At 45.7% G+C, this 18,242-nt stretch overlaps 1 protein-coding gene across 5 annotated transcripts; it reads left to right on the forward strand.

The window, feature by feature from the left end:
• Positions 1–1,100: 1,100 nt before the first annotated feature.
• On the forward strand, positions 1,101–10,542 carry LOC101134115 (transmembrane protein 14C). Of its 5 annotated transcripts, none has more exons than XM_055391303.2 (6): positions 1,101–1,526; positions 3,984–4,047; positions 4,375–4,451; positions 5,322–5,423; positions 8,051–8,138; positions 10,030–10,542. In XM_055391303.2, the coding sequence occupies exons 2-6, from the start codon at positions 4,028–4,030 to the stop codon at positions 10,079–10,081; spliced, it is 339 nt and encodes a 112-aa protein (XP_055247278.1). In that variant the 5' UTR covers positions 1,101–1,526; positions 3,984–4,027; the 3' UTR covers positions 10,082–10,542. The 5 variants fall into 5 exon arrangements, with proteins under 5 accessions (XP_055247278.1, XP_055247279.1, XP_030868346.1 ...); XM_055391304.2 differs by having other exon boundaries at positions 1,104–3,526; XM_031012486.3 differs by lacking the exon at positions 1,101–1,526 and adding an exon at positions 2,351–2,660.
• The last annotated feature ends 7,700 nt before the right edge of the window (positions 10,543–18,242 follow it).

The following is an 18,242-nucleotide window of genomic DNA, read 5'->3' on the forward strand; positions in this document are numbered from 1 at the left end:
GCCAGCAGCTGCAGAGGGTGTACTGGGTCCCCCAGCAGTACCAGCCCACCGGTGCTGCGTTGGATTTCTCGTGGGGCCTTAGCTGTCTTCTGACGGGGCAGGGCTCGGGACCTGCAGCCCGCCATGCCTGAGCCTCCCACCCCCTCCGTGGGCTCCTGTGCAGCCCGAGCCTCCCCAATGAGCACCACCCCCTGCTCCACAGCGCCCAGTCCCATTCGACCACCCAAGAGGTTGAGGAGTGCGGGCGCACAGGCGCGGGACTGGAAGGCAGCTCCACCTGCAGCCCTGGTGTGGGATCCACCAGGTGAAGCCAGCTGGGTTGAGTCTGGTGGGGAGGTGGAGAACCTTTATGTCTAGCTCAGGGATTGTAAATACACCAATTGGCACTCTATATCTAGCTCAAGGTTTGTAAACACACCAATCAGCACCCTGTGTTTGGCTCAGGGTTTGTGAATGCACCAGTGGACACTCTTATTTAGCTACTCCGGTAGGGACCTTGGAGAACCTTTATGTTTAGCTCAGGGATCGTAAATACACCAATTGGCACTCTGTATCTAGCTCAAGGTTTGGTAAATACACCAATTGGCACTCTGTATCTAGCTCAAGGTTTGTAAACACACCAATCAGCACCCTGTGTTTGGCTCAGGGTTTGTGAATGCACCAGTGGACACTCTTATTTAGCTACTCCGGTAGAGACCTTGGAGAACCTTTATGTTTAGCTCAGGGATCGTAAATACACCAATTGGCATTCTGTATCTAGCTCAAGGTTTGGTAAATACACCAATTGGCACTCTGTATCTAGCTCAAGGTTTGGTAAACACACCAATCAGCACTCTGTGTCTAGCTTAGTGTTTGTGAATGTGAGTGTATGAATCCACACTCTGTATCTAGCTACTCTGGCAGGACCTTGGAGAACTTTTGTGTAGACACTCTATAGCTAATCTGGTGGGGACGTGGAGAACTTTTGTATCTAGCTCAGGGATTGTAAACGCACCAATCAGCGCCCTGTCAAAACAGACCACTCGGCTCTACCAATCAGCAGGATGTGGGTGGGGCCAGATAAGAGAATAAAAGCAGGCTGCCCGAGCTAGCACTGGTAACACACTTGGTTTCTTTTCCACGTGGAGGGAGCTTTGTTCTTTTCCTTTTTTGCAATAAATGTTACTGCTGCTCAGTGTTTAGGTCCGCTGCTGTCTTTACGAGTAATAACGCTCACTATGAAGGTCTGTGGTTTCGTTCCCAAAGCTAGGGAGATCTAGGATCCCACCGGGAGGATCAAACAATTCCAGACGCACTGCCTTTAGGAACTTTCACATTCACCACAAAGATCTGCAGCTTCGCTCCTTGAGCCAGTGGGACCGCAAACCCACCAGAAGAAAAACTCCCTGAATACTTCCAAACATCGGAAGAAAAACTCCAGATACACTGCTTTTAAGAACTGTAACACTCATCGCGACGGTTTGTGGGTCTGTGGCTTCATTCCCGAAGTCAGTAAGACCAAGAACCCACCAGTTTTGGACACACTGGCACGTTGTGACCTCTCACCATCTCTACTAAAAATAACGAAAATTAGCCAGGCAGCCGGGGGTGGTTTTACAAGCCTATAATCCCAGCTACTCAGGCAGCTGAGGCAGGAGAATAAATTGAACATGGGAGTCAGAGGTAGTGGTGAGACAAGATTATACGCTGCACTCCAGCGTGGGCAATAGAGTGAGACCACATCAAAAAAAAAAACTTCGCTGGAATTCGCTTTATTCAGTGACAATTATATTGGTCAGATTTGTGTATGTTGATACTTGGGGATGGAGAGGGAGAAGTCAGCGATGACAGCAAATTTTAGTGTAGAGCAACTAAGAGAATGGTGGTGCAGGAAACGGAATACGAGTGACTCCAAGTGGGAATGGAGATAACATGCTGTGGATATTTTGGGTCCACAGAGCTGGGTAAAAATCAGGTTTAACTTACTCCCCATCCCCCTTTAAGATGCTTCTCAAGCAGCCTCACTCCCTAAAACAAACGGATACTTGGTTTTGAGCCACATTATTCTGCAGCCCCCGTATTTTCTTCCAGGCAGGCCCTTCCTGGTGTAGACAAACAAGATCGGGCTTGAGTGACACTCCTCCCTGATGGCCTGCATCTGGTTTATACCCTGTAACTTGTTCCTCTATTAATGGGGTCTTTCAAAATCCAGCCTCAGATGCCCTGGTCCCGCAGCGGTGGCCTCACCTCTGGCGTGGCCGAGCTCACGTGGTCCAGCTTGTGCAAGTCCCAGGTCCTACTCCGGGTTTCCTGCTTTTGGCCACTCAGGATTGGACCTGGGACTGATACTGGTCGGCCCTGCAGGCGCTGCGGACAGCGGAAGCACAGAGATTCCCCGCCCCGTTCCCTGACTCGGGAGCTCGCCGCGATGCCCCGCCCCACTCCCCACCCGCTGAATGCAGGGCGCGTGCTGCTACTCGGCGGCTCAAGCCCCGCCCGCACCGTCCCCATTCTCTGACCGCTCCTCTCCCGGTACACTGCGCAGGCACCACAGAGCCGCGCCCCTCTCCTCTCCCCGCCACCGGGACGGAGAGCGCGCGCCGCTGCATTTCCGGCGACACCTCGCTGTCATTCCTGCGGCTTGCGCGCCCTTGTAGACAGCCGGGGCCTTCGTGAGACCGGTGCGAGTATTTGGGGATTATTCTTATTATTTTCTGCCACTTTTAACTTTTAGGGATTATTTAGGAGTTTCACGGCCGTCTGCTTTTCGTCACCCCGATTCAGCGGGCCTTCAGGCCGTGTGGTCGGTGCTTTTCTCGTTGGGTATTTTCTGCTTTTCTTAAAAGAAGTTGTGGATGCGCGGAGCCCCTGAGCTCCTGAGGCAAAGGCTTACCCTTGTAGCATAGTGTTGCCTCGTTTCTTGGTGATTTTCTTGCTCCATCTCTTTAAAAGCCTCCCTTACTCGGTGCCGCCTCGAGTTAAGAACTGTGGGCAAGATCCCAAGCCCGCTGCCCATCCCTGTTTTATGGAAACTTAATTCTTTCTTTGTCCTTGAGGAAGGGACTCTCTCTGTCGCCCATGCTTGAGTGCAGTTGCCTGAATATGTCTCATTGCAGCCTCTGCCTCTTGGGCTCAAGCTATCCTCCCACTTCAGCCTCCCAAGTAGCTGGGATTTACAGGCGCATATCACCATGCGCGATTAATTTTTTTATATTTTTTAGTAGACAATGGGTTTCACTATGTTGGCCATGCTAGTCTTGAACTCCTAACCCCAGGTGATCCGCCCGCCTCGGCCTCCTAAAGTACTGGGATGACAGGCGTGAGCCACTGCGCTTGGCCTAATTCTTTAAACAGAATAAACGGGGTATGCATTGCTTTCATCTTGTTAGGCTCACTGGATACAGGATACTTTCTGTAAGAAAATAGAAGCTGTTTTTCCAAGGGTGCAGTGTCACATGTGAATATGACCAGTGTTTCCGTATATTTTATCCTCCCCTTCTGCCCTCCTAACAAGAACTGTGAGTTGGACGCAGAAGTTTCTAAAAAAGTTGAGTATTGAAATTGGCTGTTGCAGCAGGGATGAAAAGCAACACCCCTACCTCCCCTCAAAAGAGACATTAAAGTAGTTGGATAAAGGGCACAGGAGTATTTGCTTTTGAATTTAGTGATAACATGGGTAGCTGATGAAATGACTAACACATTCCCTGATTTTAGAGCTGGTCAGTGGATCTTGCTGAGTTTCCCGTGGGCCTGTGTGATTAGAACTGAGGTTTTTATGACAATGGTCGGCATCTGTTCAGGGTTTACTAGGTGCTAAGCACCTTTACATGTGACATCCATTGAACGCTCACTACAGCCCCAGGAAATTGGTACCAGTGTTATCCTCACGGTACAGTGAAGAATACTGAGACTTAGGTTGCGTAGCTTGCAGGTTGGACACACTTCTTTCTGATTGCTGGAGAGCTGTGCTTTTAACCACCTCTGATCCAGCTTGTTTTCTGCAGGTGCAGGCCTGGGGTAGTCTCCTGTCTGGACAGAGAAGAGAAAAATGCAGGACACGGGCTCAGTGTGAGTGTAGTAAATGGGTATGGAGTAGCCAGGAGCTTCTGGAAACCAGAGTTCCTTTCCTTAGCTGAAAAGAACCCTAAGAGTAGACTGCCTGGGATGGCGTGGGGGATGGGAGGATCACTGGACCTGTGGGCCAGAAACTTGGGTTTGAGTCCCACCTCTGGCTTTGCTGAGTTGTGTGACTCTCAGTAAGTCATCCAACCTCTGTGGTCCTTATTTTCAGTGATAGGACCTGTGGGGAATGATTACCTTTTAGTCCCATCCTATGACAGTATGGTTTGTTTTCAAAGCCAGGTTAGCACTGACTTCTCACTCTTGTGTTTTCAGAGTGCCTTTGCATTGGTTTGGCTTTGGCTACGCAGCACTGGTTGCTTCTGGTGGGATCATTGGCTATGTAAAAGCAGGTATGGTTTTGTTGTTACTTAGCCTCTTAACATCTTCCCGTTGTCCCAGTGAAATGTGAGTGCCCGTGTCCCTGAGAAGCAATCTCATTTGAGTCAGGTTTGCTGTGGGTCCCCAAGCTGGAGTGCAGGCTTCCTTGTCAGTCTTGCAGCTCCTGCCCTTGCCTTTTGGTTATCTGGTGAAGCTGAGCCAGGCCTCTTTTGGAATTACTTGTTTTTGCCTCTTTATCTACAGATAGGCAGGGGCAGTTGTAGTTTGTTATTATCGTTGACTGCCATTCATCAGCCACGACCCCCAAGTGCCATCTCTGGGCTCAAGTAGGAGGAAACCTCTGGCCTACACAGACTGGTATTTTGAACTCTCCTCATTAGGCCAGGCAGGGGTGTGTCAGTAGCTGTGCTTGCGTTTGCCCCCTAGTCCTTGCCTGCATTCCCACCCCAACCCCTGCACCAGAATTCTTCTTCTCCAGGTCTTTGTATTTTTGTAATTGACTGGCCTTATCTCCTTCTCCTTTTGTGATTTGCTGGAGGTCCTGCCTGTACACAATTCCAGTCCTTCATGGTTGATCAGGTCTGATTAGAAAGAAGGCCTAGCCCCAGTTCCATCTAAGGAGGGAAGATGGCCCTCTTTCCTTTCCTTAGATGGAAGTGCCCTGCCTATTAGAGGAGAGAAAAATGGGGTGGGAAGACCCTGACTTCTCTGAGAAGATAGCACACTCTCCGTAACGTCTTCCTGCTTGAGTCCACCTTGGCTGTGAGCTGTGTTGAGAGTTCTCTGTGCTGTCCTCCTTTGTAAGGCAGGGGGTCTGGGGGATTCCGTTAGTGAAATAAGTGCCTGACATTACAATGCAAGCTGTGTTTGCTTCCCTCTAGGCAGCGTGCCGTCCCTGGCTGCAGGGCTGCTCTTTGGCAGTCTAGCCGGCCTGGGTGCTTACCAGCTGTCTCAGGATCCAAGGAACATTTGGGTTTTCCTAGGTATGTCTGCTTTGGTGTCTCCTTAGGGCAGCTATGTATCCAGAATACTCTTTTCCAAAAGACCCTGGTTTGGTGGGTTGGGGTGAGTTCTTCACACTTCACTTATGACAATGTCACTGCTTCTACCAAGTCCTCAGAAAGTTTTAAAATGAGGGTGCAGATGCAGGAATTATGCTGGTTTCTGTTTATCTTTTACATACAGAACATGGAAGGATTTTCATAGCTCGTGACTGTATTTACCCAGTAGCATTAAAATTCTATCAGGCAAATGTATCAACCGTTGAGGTTGCCCACTGAAGACCTTTGGCTTCAGCATCACTAAACTATCACACGTCTGGGTTAGGTTTGCATCTGAATTGCGATTTCCCCATTTGAAAATCACCTCTTTAGCAATTAGCTAAATGTGACTGCAGTGGCTCACACCTGTAATCCCAGCACTTTGGGAGGCCGAGGCAAGTGGATTACAAGGTGAGAAGTTCGAGACCAGCCTGACCAACATGGTGAAACCCCATCTCTACTAAAAATACAAAAATTAGCTGGGGGTGGTGGCGGGCGCCTGTAGTCCCAGCTACTTGGGAGGCTGAGGCAGGAGAATCACTTGAACCTGGGAGGCAGAGATTGCAGTTGAGCTGAGATCACACCACTGCACTCCAGCCTGGGTGACAGAGCAAGACTCCATGTCAAAAACCAAAAAACATAGGCATAGAAGCAGGACTGGAAAGGTACCCTGTGAGCAGCACGGACAGTGAGTGGTGTGGGGACCGAAGAGTCCTCCTTACCAGAGTGGCTTTCAGTACATTTCTGTGGGGCTTCACCCATGTGTCAGACACTGCTAGGAGTGTGGGTTCCTTGCCGTCTCCACAAACCCCGTGTGAGAATGAGTGCCACATGGGAGGGAGAAGCCGTGTGATCTGTACACAGCCGGGGTTGGGAAGGGAGGTCCGTGATGGCTAATGGGGTGTGCTGGGGAAGGAGGTGCGTCCAGGTCCCAGCTCTGCCTAACAGCTCCCTCCCTCATGCTCCAGAATGACTTGAGCCTGCATTTTCCCTTTCTCTGATCCTACTCCACTCAGCAAATGACCTCACGCCTATTGTAGAGAAAAAACAGCAGCCATCAGGTGGGGACTCCTGGAGCCTTTAATCTCCAAGCCTCCCCTCGTCCTGTTTCCCTCCTCTCCAACACCAGTGTCTTCCTCTGGGCTTTGGGTGTCTTCTCCCTGACCTTCTCCAGACCTTTACACTGGCCAGGATCCTGTCTTGTATTTGTATTCCTCCTTTTAGGTGGATCCACCCATTGATATTCAGATATGCTTGTCTCCTTCCCCTTCATAAACTTCCCTTTTTTTGAGACAGAGTCTCACATATTGCCCAGGCCAGAGTGTAGTGGCACAACCTTGGCTCACTGCAACCTCCACCTCTCAGATTCAAGCAATTCTCCTGTCTCAGCCTTCTAGGTAGCTGGGATTCAGGCATCCACCAACATGCCCGGCTAATTTTTCTATTTTTAGTAGAGACAGGAGTTTCGCCATGTTGTCCAGGCTGGTCTGTAACTCCTGACCTCAGGTTTGGGAGGCCAAGGAAGGTGGATTGCCTGAGCTCAGGAGTTCGAGACCACCGTAGGCAAGGTGGTGAAACCTGGTCTCTAATTAAAAAAAAAAAATTAGCGAGGCGTGGTGGCGGACGCCTGTAGTCCGAGCTACTCAGGAGGCTGAGACTTGAGAATTGCTTGATCCCAGGAGGTGGAGGTTGCAGTGAGCCAAGATCACGCCACTGCACTCTAGCCTGGGTGACAGATCAAGACTCTGTCTCAAAAATTAAAGAAAAAAAGTGACTCTGTTCGTGTGTCCTTCTGCTTAGCATCCTTTAATGGCTTCTCATTGTTCTTACGATGAAAACCCAAACCCCAGTATGGCCTTCAAGGCTCCATGTGGTCTAGCACCTCTTACTCACAAACTGCATCTTGACTTCTGTGCCATGCTGCCCTTTTAGGGTGAATGTGCCATGCTCCTTGTCACCACAGGGCCTCTGCATATACTGTCCCCTCTGCCTGGAATGGGCCTTCCCATCCTTCAGCTCATTAATTCCTGCGTAATTTCAGATCTCAGCCAATCTTCACTTTTTTGTCTAAGCCTTTTTATTCGTGTGAGTCTTTAAAGTCTGTCCCATCAGACCTGAAGCACTGTAAAAGGGCAAAGACAGTTACGATTACCTTTGTATTCCCCAGCTCCTAGCACAGCGCTTGACATGTACTAGGTGCTTTGACAGATACCCAGTGGGAATTGCGTGCAGGGTAGAGGAAATAGCGTCTGCAGGGCGTGAGAAACAGTAGCATTTTGGAGAAAACTAACACATTGATGGCTAAAGTGTGGGTTTTGCAGAAGACAAGTGGTGAGAGATGAGGCTGGAAGGGCAGGCAGGACCCAGGCTGTGAAGGGCCCTATTTGGCCAATATTGGTACTAGGACCCATAGGATGTGGGCAGTCAGTAATCTCCCCCACTTGGGGAAAGAGGAATAAGCATAGGATGAGGCATGAGCCTTGAGAGATGGGTGGGGCTTGCCCCACTTCTGATTCCCCTGTGTAGAAGATGTAATGAGTTTTAACACTTCTTTATATGTTTTTCATCAGCTACTTCTGGTACCTTGGCTGGCATTATGGGAATGAGGTTCTACCACTCTGGAAAATTCATGCCTGCAGGTTTAATTGCAGGTGCCAGGTACTTTCATTCTATTACTCTTCTTTACCATGTAGAGTTCAGTTTATTCCCCAGGATACTTTATGCATTCAAAACCTTACTTGTTTCAGGATATCTGATGCTATGTATCAACTGACATTTGATATATACACTAATAGGAAATGTTCCAAAAACAATAGCTAGTTTAATGTCAAAATGGCATGAGTATATCCATTTACCGTGGAAATGGGTTTGTTCTCATATTTGCTTTCCAGTCTATCCAAGCTCCTCCCTATATGGTGGCAGAAGTTTTAGTGCAAAGCCATGACTGCAGCCTTTAGTGTGACTTGCATGGAAGATTTGGGGGCCCCATATTTCTTAGATGTGTAGATATCTTTTACAGAAAATTTTGCTAAAAGGGAATTTTGATTGAATCCTGTTTTCTAATTTTCTTTTTTGTTGTTGAGACGGAGTATCACTCTGTCACCCAGGATGGAGTGCAATGGCGTGATCTCCACTCACTGCAATCACTATCCGCCTCCCGGGTTCAAGCGATTCTCATGCCTCAGCCTCCGGAGTAGCTGGGATTACAGGCGTGCGCTACCACACCCAGCAATTTTTGTTGTTTTGGTAGAGATGGTGTTTCACCACGTTGGCCAGGCTGGTCTTGAACTCCTGATCTTGTGATCCGCCCACCTCGGCCTCCCAAAGTGCTGGGATTGCAGGCGTGACCCACTGCGGCTGGCCCTGTTTTCTAATTTTGGTTATAAAACCTAAACCAAATTGTGGTTTTTTAAAAAATTTAGTTGTGGCAGGGCATGGTGGTTCACACCTGTAATCCCAGCAATTTGGGAGGCAGAGGCAGGCGGATCACCTGATGTCAGGGGTTCAAGACCATCCTGGCCAACGTGGCGAAACCCCGTCTCTATGAAAAATACAAAAACTAGCTGGTTGTGGTAGTGGGCACTTGTAATCCCAGCTACTCGGAAGGCTGAGGCAGGGAGAATTGCTTCAACCTGGGAAGCGGAGATTACAGTGAGCTGAGATCATGCCACTGCACTCCAGCCTGGGGGACAGAGCAAGACTCCATCTCAAAAAACAAACAAACAAAAGAAACTTTAGTTGTAGGCCAGGTGTGGTGGCTCATGCCTACAATCTCAGCACTTTGGGAGGCCAGAGCGGGCGGATCACTTGAGGTCAGGAGTTCAAGACCAGTCTGCCCAACATGGTGAAACCCCATCTCTATGAAAAATACAAAAATTAGCTGAGCATGGTGGTGCATACCTGTAATCCCAGCTACTTGGGACACTGAGTCAGGAAAATCTCTTGAACCTGGGAGGCAGAGGTTGCAGTGAGCCGAAATTGTGCTGCTGAACTCCAGCCTGGGCAACAGAGGTGAGTGAGACTCCATCTCAAAAAAAAAAAAAAAAAAAAACCTTCTCAAAAACAAAAAATTTAGTTGTTAAGTATCATGAAGACATCCTGAAGGTAGGGGAATTTTTAAAAATCTGTTTTGGAGAAAGATTACATACTCTGATCATAGTTGTGATGCTACCAGTATAATGTTTTATACCTGAAGACAGGAAGTCAGTGTGGAGCAAGGTCTAGAGCAGTAAACTGAGACGCTGGAGAGTCTACCATTAATCAGATCTGTGATGGTGGGGAGGCCTTGCTCTCTCTTGCCTCCATTTCTTCATCTCTTCAAATTATTGGCAGTTGGGTTAGGATCCAGCTCATGTGTGCTATTTTAAGACTGTGCCTTGGCTTGCTTTTTCTCTGGTTCCTCCAGGGATGGAAATTTACCCCTGACCACTCTTGCCTTAGTACCTCCTCCCCCACGCAGTTGTGAGGAACCAGCAGTTTAGTTCCTTAAAAACATAGTTGCCTGTTCTGTCCTTTACCTGACATTTTCTATCTTGTTTCTTTTAAACAGTTTGCTGATGGTCGCCAAAGTTGGAGTTAGTATGTTCAACAGACCCCATTAGCAGAAGTCATGTTCCAGCTTAGACTGATGAAGAATTAAAAATCTGCATCTTCCACTATTTTCAATGTATTAAGAGAAATAAGTGCAGCATTTTTGCATCTGACATTTTACCTAAAAAAAAAGACACCAAACTTGGCAGAGAGGTGGAAAATCAGTCATGATTACAACCCTACAGAGGTGGCAAGTATGTAACACAAGAGCTTAATAAGACCCTCATAGAGCTCGATTCTTGTATATTGATGTTATCTTTTCTTTCTGTGTCTGTAGGTAAATCTCAAGGGTAAAATGTTAGGTGTCAGCTTTCAGGGCTCTGAAACCCCATTCCCTACTCTGAGGAACAGTGTGAAAAAAAATCTCTTAGGAGATTTAGAATATCTGTTCTTTTGCTCATCTTAGACCACAGACTGACTTTGAAATTATGTTAAGTGAAATATCAATGAAAATAAAGTTTACTATAAATAATATTTCCTACGGGGTCTTCATTGCCAAAGCTGTCTAGTTCATAGAATGAGATGTTGCTAGCAGCAAGATACAGAAACATGAAAGTATTTTGTTAATATTTAGAAATTACCTATTTTGAATAACTTAAGGACCAAGGAAAGTTATTTGATTGTACATTGCATTGAAGCTTGTTTCAAAAATGACCTCTGAGGATTTTTTTTGTTTTTCAAGAGACAAGGTCTTTCTCTGTTGCCTAGGCTGGAGGGCAGTGGTGCAATCATATGTCACTGTAGCCTCAAACTCTTGGGTTCAGTCATCCCACCTCAGCCTCCTGAATAGCTGGTACTACTGGTGCATACCACCACACCCAGCTAATGTACTCTTTTTTTTTTGGAGATGCGGTCTTGCTCTGTTGCCCAGGCTGGTCTCAAACTCCTGGTCTCAAGTGATCCTCTTGCTTTGGCCTCCCAAAATGTACTGGAGTAATAAGTATGACCTACTGTACCTGGCCACTGAGGTTTTCTTCTTTTTTTTTTTTTTTTTGAGACGGAGTTTCGCTCTTGTTGCCCAGGCAACCTCTGCCTCCCGGGTTCAAGCCATTCTCCTGCCTCAGCCTCCCAAGTACCTGGGATTACAGGCATGCGCCACCATGCCCGGCTAATTTTGTATTTTTAGTAGAGACGGGGTTTTCCATGTTGGTCAACCTGATCTCAAACTCCCGACCTCAGGTGATCCGCCTGCCTCGGCCTCCCAAAGTCCTGGGATTACAGGCATAAGCCACCGTGACTGGCCAGTTCCTGAAGTTTTAAAAAACACAGATTCATATAGCCACTGCTTCAATGCAGATACAAAAGAGCTCTATCACCCTAAGAAACTCCCTCGTGCTGCTCCCTTAAGGCCACATTCTCCCACTAACTCCTGGCAACCACCGATTTGTTCCCTAGCATTTATAGTTGCATCTTTTTGAGGTTGTCATAAATGAAATAATACAATATGTAAACCTTTGAGACGGGCTTCTTTCACTCAAAATGTTACCTTTAAGATCAATCAAGTTGCTGGGTCCCTTTTTTTGCCGGGTAGTCTTCCATTCACTGTATGGATGTACCAAAGATTACTTACTCATTTACCAGTGGGAGAAGTTTTCAGTGTTTCCAGTTTGGGGGTATTACAAACAAAGCTTTATGAAACACCGCTATACAAGTTTTCATGTGACCATAACTTTTCTTTTTTTTAATTTTATGTTTATTTTTTTTTTTTGAGACAGGGTCTAGCTCTGTCACCCAGGCTGGAGTGCAGTGGCGCAATCTCGGCTCACTGCAAGCTCCGCCTCCTGGGTTCATACCATTCTCCTGCCTCAGCCTCCCGAGTAGCTGGGACTACAGGCGCCCGCCACCACACCCGGCTAATTTTTTGTATTTTTAGTAGAGAGGGAGTTTCACGATGTTCGCCAGGATGGTCTCGATCTCCTAACCTTGTGATCCACCTGCCTCGGCCTCCCAAAGTGCTGGGATTACAGGCATGAGCCTCCACACCTGGCCATAACTTTTCATTTGCTAAGGTAAATACCTAGGAGTGGGACTGGTGGGTCATATAGTAAGTATATGTTTAACTTTCTAAAAGGCTGCCAAGTGTTCTTCCAGAGTGACTTCATCATTCTGCATTCCCACCAGAAATGTGTGCAAGTTCTAGTTACTCCACATTCTCTACATCACTTGGTCAGGTCAGTTTTTCTATTTTAGCTAGTGGTGTGGTGTCTCACTCTGGTTTTTTTGTTTTGTTTTTTGGGAGGCAAGGTCTCACTCTGTCACCCAGGCAGGGGTGCAGTGGTGCTATCATAGTTCACTACAACTTCAATCTCCAGGGCTCAAGTAATCCTCTCACTTCAGCCTCCCAAGTAGCTGGGACTACAGCGGTGTGCCACCTATTTTTTATTTTTAGTAGAGACATGCCCAGCTATTTTTTATTTTTAGTAGAGACAGGGTCTCACTATGTTGGCCAGGCTGGTCTGGAACTCCTGAGCTCAAGCAATCCTCCTGCCTCAGCTTCCCAAAATGCTGGCATTACAGGCATGAGCCACTGTCCCCAGCCTCACTATGGTCTTAATTTGCACTTCCTGATAACTAATGATGTTGAAAATATTTTCTTGTGCTTATTTTCCATCGATATAACTTCTCTGATGAAGTATCTGCTCAAGTCTTTTACCCATTTTTTACTTAAACTCTATTTTCCTTCTGTTGAGTTTTGAGAGGTCTTTATATACTCTGAATACTAGTCTTTGTCAGATAAGTGATTTCTCAACATTTTCTCCAAGTCTGTGGTGTGTATTTTTATTCTCTTCACAGTGTATTTTGCAGAGCATGGGTTTTAAATTTTATGAATCCAATTTGTCATGTTTTTTAGTGGATCAGGCTTTTGACATCATATCTAAGAACTTTTTGTCTAACTTCAGTTCATGGAAATTTTCTTCTGTTTTCTTTTTTAAATATTATGCTTTGAATTTTTACATTTACGTGTACAATCAATTTTTAGTTAGTCTGTGTATAAGGTGAAATTTAGGTCAAGGTTCATTTTTTTGCAGGATGACTAATTATCCCAACACTGGTTTTGGAAAGACTGTCCTTTCTCCTTTGAATTACTTTTGCACCTCTGTCAAAAATCAATTGGCCATCACCTCATACCCATCAGAATGACTACTGTAAAACAAAACAAAAAACAGAAAATAATGAGTGTTGGTGTCAGAGGCATTTGAGCCAGAGCAACTCCGTCTTGAATAGGAGCTGGGTAAAATAAGGCTGAGACCTGCTGGGCTGCATTGCCAGGAGGTTAAGGCATTCTAAGTCACAGGATGAGATACAAGGTCAGCACAAGATACAAGTCACAAAGACCTTCCTGATAAAACAAGTTGCAGTAAAGAAGCCGGCCAAAACCCACCAAAACCAAGATGGTGATGACAGTGACCTCTGGTGGTCCTCACTGCTCATTTTACACTAATTATAATGCGTTAGCATCCTAAGAGACACTCCCACCAGCACCATGACCATTTACAAATGCCATGGCAATGTCAGGAAGTTACTCTATATGGTCTAAAAGGGGGAGGAACTCTCATTTCTGGGAATTGCCCACCCCTTTCCCAGAAAACTCATGAATAATCCACCCCTTGTTTAGCATATCATCAAGAAATAACTATAAGTATACTTCAGTCAAGCAGCCCATGCCACTGCTCTGCCTATGGAATAGCCACTCTTTATTCCCTTACTTTTTTTTTTCTTTTTTGAGACTGAGTCTTGCTCTGTCACCTAGGCTGGAGTGCTGGAGTACAGTGGTGCGATCTTGGCTCACTGCAACCTCTGCCTCCTGGGTTCAAGCAATTCTCCTGCTTCAGCCTCCCAAGCAGCTGGGACTACAGACATGCGCCACTATGCCCAGCTAATTTTTGTATTTTTATGAGAGACAGGGTTTCACCATGTTGGCCAGGCTGGTCTCGAACTCCTGACCTCATGATCCACCCGCCTCGGCCTCCCAAAGTGCTGGGATGACAGGCATGAGCCACCGTGCCCGGCCTATTCCTTTACTTTCTTAATAAACTTGCTTTCACTTTACTGTATGGACTTGTGTGAATTCTTTCTTGGGAGAGGTCCAAGAACCCTCTCTTGGGCTCTGGGTCAGGACCCCTTTTTGGTAACATTGCTGAGAATATGGAGAAACTGAAACTCTTGAGCACTGTTGTCATGAGAATGTAAAATGGTGTAGCCACTAAGGTAAACAGTATGGTGGCGCCTCAAAAAATTAAACAGAGAATTACACTATGATCCAGCAATTCTACTTCTGGGTGTATATTAATAATAATGTATGCTAAATAACATATACTACTAATAATAACCAAACTTGATTTATCCTACTATACTCACCAACACAGAGTACTTCAGACACCAGATGTGTATGGGGTTCTCCCCACACACCAAGTAAGTAACCAGCTCTGCAGCATGGACACCAACTGGGTGTCCTCTAATTCAATTCAATTCTGACACTATCTACCTGGAGAGAGCATCAGATCCCACAGGTTGAGTGCTCAGTCCACAAGACTGCCCCCCACTTCCTATGCCAATTGCAAGCCCCAGGTTGCTTTACCTGCACTTCTTACTGACTGGCTATAAATGGGGGATCCCCACCTCTGGTCCGATTAATTTGCTAGAGTGGCTCACAGAACTCAGGAAGACACTTAACTTTTAACTTACATTTACCAGTTTATTATAAAGAATATTACAAAGGGTATTGATGAAAAGATGCCTAGGGTAAGAGATGAAAATAGACGTGGAGCTTTTATACCCTCCCAGGCATGCCACCCTCCAGGAACTTTCATGAGTTCAACTATTCAGAAACTTCCCACACCCTGTCATTTGCAGTTTTTATAGAAGCTTTGTTAGGTAGGCATAATTGATTAAACCATTGACCGCTGGTGATCAACTTAACCTTGAGCCCCTTTTTCCTCTCTGAAGGATGGGGCTAGGGCCAAAAGTCCCAAACTTCTAATCATTTCTGGTGACCAGCCCCCATCCTGAAGCTACCTAAGAGCTGCCAGCCATCTGGCAACTCATTAGCACACAAAAAGACATCACTTTGGAGATTCCAAGGATCTTAGGAGTTGTATGCCAGGAAATTGGAACAAAGACCAAATATATATTTCACAGTACAACAATACCCAAAAGAATTGAAAGCATGGAAATCGAACAGATATTTGTATACCCATGTTCATAGCAGCATTATTCACAATAGCCAAAGGGTAGAAGGAACCCAAGTGTCCATGCATGAATGAATGGATAAACAAGATGTTGTATACACATACGAGAGAATATTATTCAGTGTTAAAAAGGAAAGAATTTCTGACAAATGGATGAACCTTGAGGACATTACATTAAGTGAAATAAGCCAGTCACAAATACTATATGATTACTTATATGAGGTACCTAAAATAGTCAAGCTTATAGAAAGAGAAAGTAGAATGCGGGTTGCCAGGAGCTGGGGAAAGGAGAAAGGGGCAGTTGTTGTTTAACGGAAATAGAGTTTGTTTTGCAAGACGAAAAAGTTCTGGAAATTAGTTGCACAACAATATGAATATATTAAACCATACTGAACTGTATGCTTAAAAATGGTTACGATGGTAAATTTATGTTACATGTATTTTACCGCAATTTAAAACAATCAATTGGCCATATTTGTGAGGATCTATGTGTGGGTCCCATTCTGTTCCATTGATCTATATGTCTAAGTCTTCTCCAATACCACACTGCCTTGATTTCTGTAACTTGATAGTGTCTTTTTGTGTGTGTGTGTGTGAGACAGAGTTTCACTCTTTGTCGCCCAGGCTAGAGTGCAATGGCATAATCTCAGCTCCCTGCAACCTCCATCTCCCGGGTTCAAGTGATTCTCCTGTCTCAGCCTCCCGACTAGCTGGGATTACAGGAGACTGCCACCACACCTGGCTAATTTTTGTATTTTTAGTAGAGATGGGGTTTCACCATGTTGGCCAGGCTGGTCTCGAACTCTTGACCTCAGGTGATCTGCCCACCTTGGTCTCCCAAAGTGCTGGGATTACAGGTGTGAGCCACCGTGCCAGGCCTTGATAGTGTCTTAAAATTGAACATTGCTTATTTTTTATCTGGGGGAATGGGGTGAGATAAGATGGATAGCTATAAACAGAACTACTAGTATTGTAAATATATTCTTAAATAAACACAATGGACACAGTCTGATAAGCTTTATGCTGAGAAAGATGGGGACATGTTATATTTCTCTGTTTTCCAGTGCCCAGGCCAGTGCCTAACTACCATTGAGTAAGCACTCAATAAATGTTTGTTTTTTTTTTTGTTTTTGAGACAGGGTATTGCTGCGTTGCCCATGCTGGAGTGCAGTGGTGCAATCATGGCTCGCTGTAGCCTCCAGTTCCTGGGCTCAAGTGATCCTCCTGTCCAGGCTGGTCTTGAACTCCTGAGTTCAAGCTATCCTCCTGCTTCGGCCTCCCAAAGTGCTGGGATTACAGCACTTGAGTGCCCAGGCACTCAATAAATTTTTGACAAAGGAATGAAGATATAACTTTCTTTACCCATTGCAGCCTAAAATGCAAGAGAAGCTCTGGGATATTAAAATGAGAAACAGTCTTGGAAAAAAATTAATTTGAGCACACAGAATATTTTCCAGTGTGCACTACAAAAAACATGTAGTCAAAAATATCCATAGAAGTGTTGCTTAGAATGGGGCAAAAGCCCAAGGGAAAACCCACCCTCACAGGGTTAATGAGAATTACAAGCCAGGCTTTAGGCTTGTATTGTAGTCAGGCATCAACCAGCATGCACTGGTGTGCTCTGACTCATTTCCCTGCAGCTGCTAACTAATCGAGGGTCATGCAGCACACTGACCACCTGCTCCCCCATTGCTCCCATAGATAGAATCTGACACTGGACCTTTTTACCCAAGAATTGCTTAAGGTGTTTTTCAGATCCTGAATTCCAGCAGAATGGCTGATGCCAACCGTCTGAAAACCCCTACCAAGAAAACGACTCAGCATCTCCTGGTCCCATGACTTCACTCCCCACTTCTCAACCAGTCAGCAATCCCCATACTTTAGCCCATCACCTGTCCAGACCCCTTAAAATCCCCATCCCCAAACCTCTCAGGGAGGCAGATTTGAAGTTTCCTCTCGTCTTGTCTTCTCGTTCGGCTGCCCTACAATTATTCAACTCTTTCTCTGCTGCAATCCCCACTGTTCTGGTGCATTGGTTTGTTACCATGCAACAGGCAATCGAACCTGGTGGTCCTATAACCATATTAAAGTGAAACTGAGAAATAAATAAATAAATGTGAAACAGAGAGGTGTGACTTAGAAATTGTACACATTGGGTGTCACAACTTCCCTATACTTTGTGTTTTCATACTGACCTTGTTCACACTAATAAAGTGCCAACCTTGACTGACTGATTGTGATTCTGATGATGAGGAGGAAGAGGAGGAGAATAGGGATATGGTAAGAAGATTTTAAACCATTCTCTTTTCTCATCTTCCAAGTATTTACAAGTGGCTCAATTTTTCCAAGTATTCCTTTCTTTCTACAGAACTTCCATTAAAATAAAAAACAATTCTAAATCAAGCCTTATGGACAAGAATTAATGGTTCTCCCTAATATATCCCAAATTAGTGTGTCACTTGGGCAAGTCACCTTTCTCCCAGATTCTTATTTGTCCTACACGTAACTGGGGTTTTGCAACAGATGTTACTCTTCCTTCTCCTTTCCAGGTCTGTTAGAAACTTTATTAGGAAAGCCTGAAAGTAAAATCTGTACTGTTTAAATCCGGAGAAATGTTTATACTGACTAAATAATTTCCTCAAATCTGGTCACCTTTCTATGGGAAAATTCCTCATCTTAACAATGTTTCATGCATAAAGTCATTTGGCCTCTTAACTGCATTGTTGGATATTTTTAAGACCAAAAGCTTGCTAAACCCAAAACAGCGAAAGCATTCAGTTGAAAATAAAGTGAAAAGCCACATATGTCTTAGAGGGAGAAAACAGTGCTAATGATGTTAGGCCTTAATAGTTTCAAGATCCCGATTGGCTGCTCTGAAAAGCCATCTTTGCATTGTTCCTTGTCCAGCTCCTTGCTCGCCGCGGCTGCCTCCGCCGCAGACTCTGGCAGCTTTATCGCCGGAGTCCCTGAACTCTCGTTTTCT

Source organism: Gorilla gorilla, chromosome 5 (assembly GCF_029281585.2).
Source record: "Gorilla gorilla gorilla isolate KB3781 chromosome 5, NHGRI_mGorGor1-v2.1_pri, whole genome shotgun sequence".
NCBI lineage: Eukaryota > Metazoa > Chordata > Mammalia > Primates > Hominidae > Gorilla > Gorilla gorilla.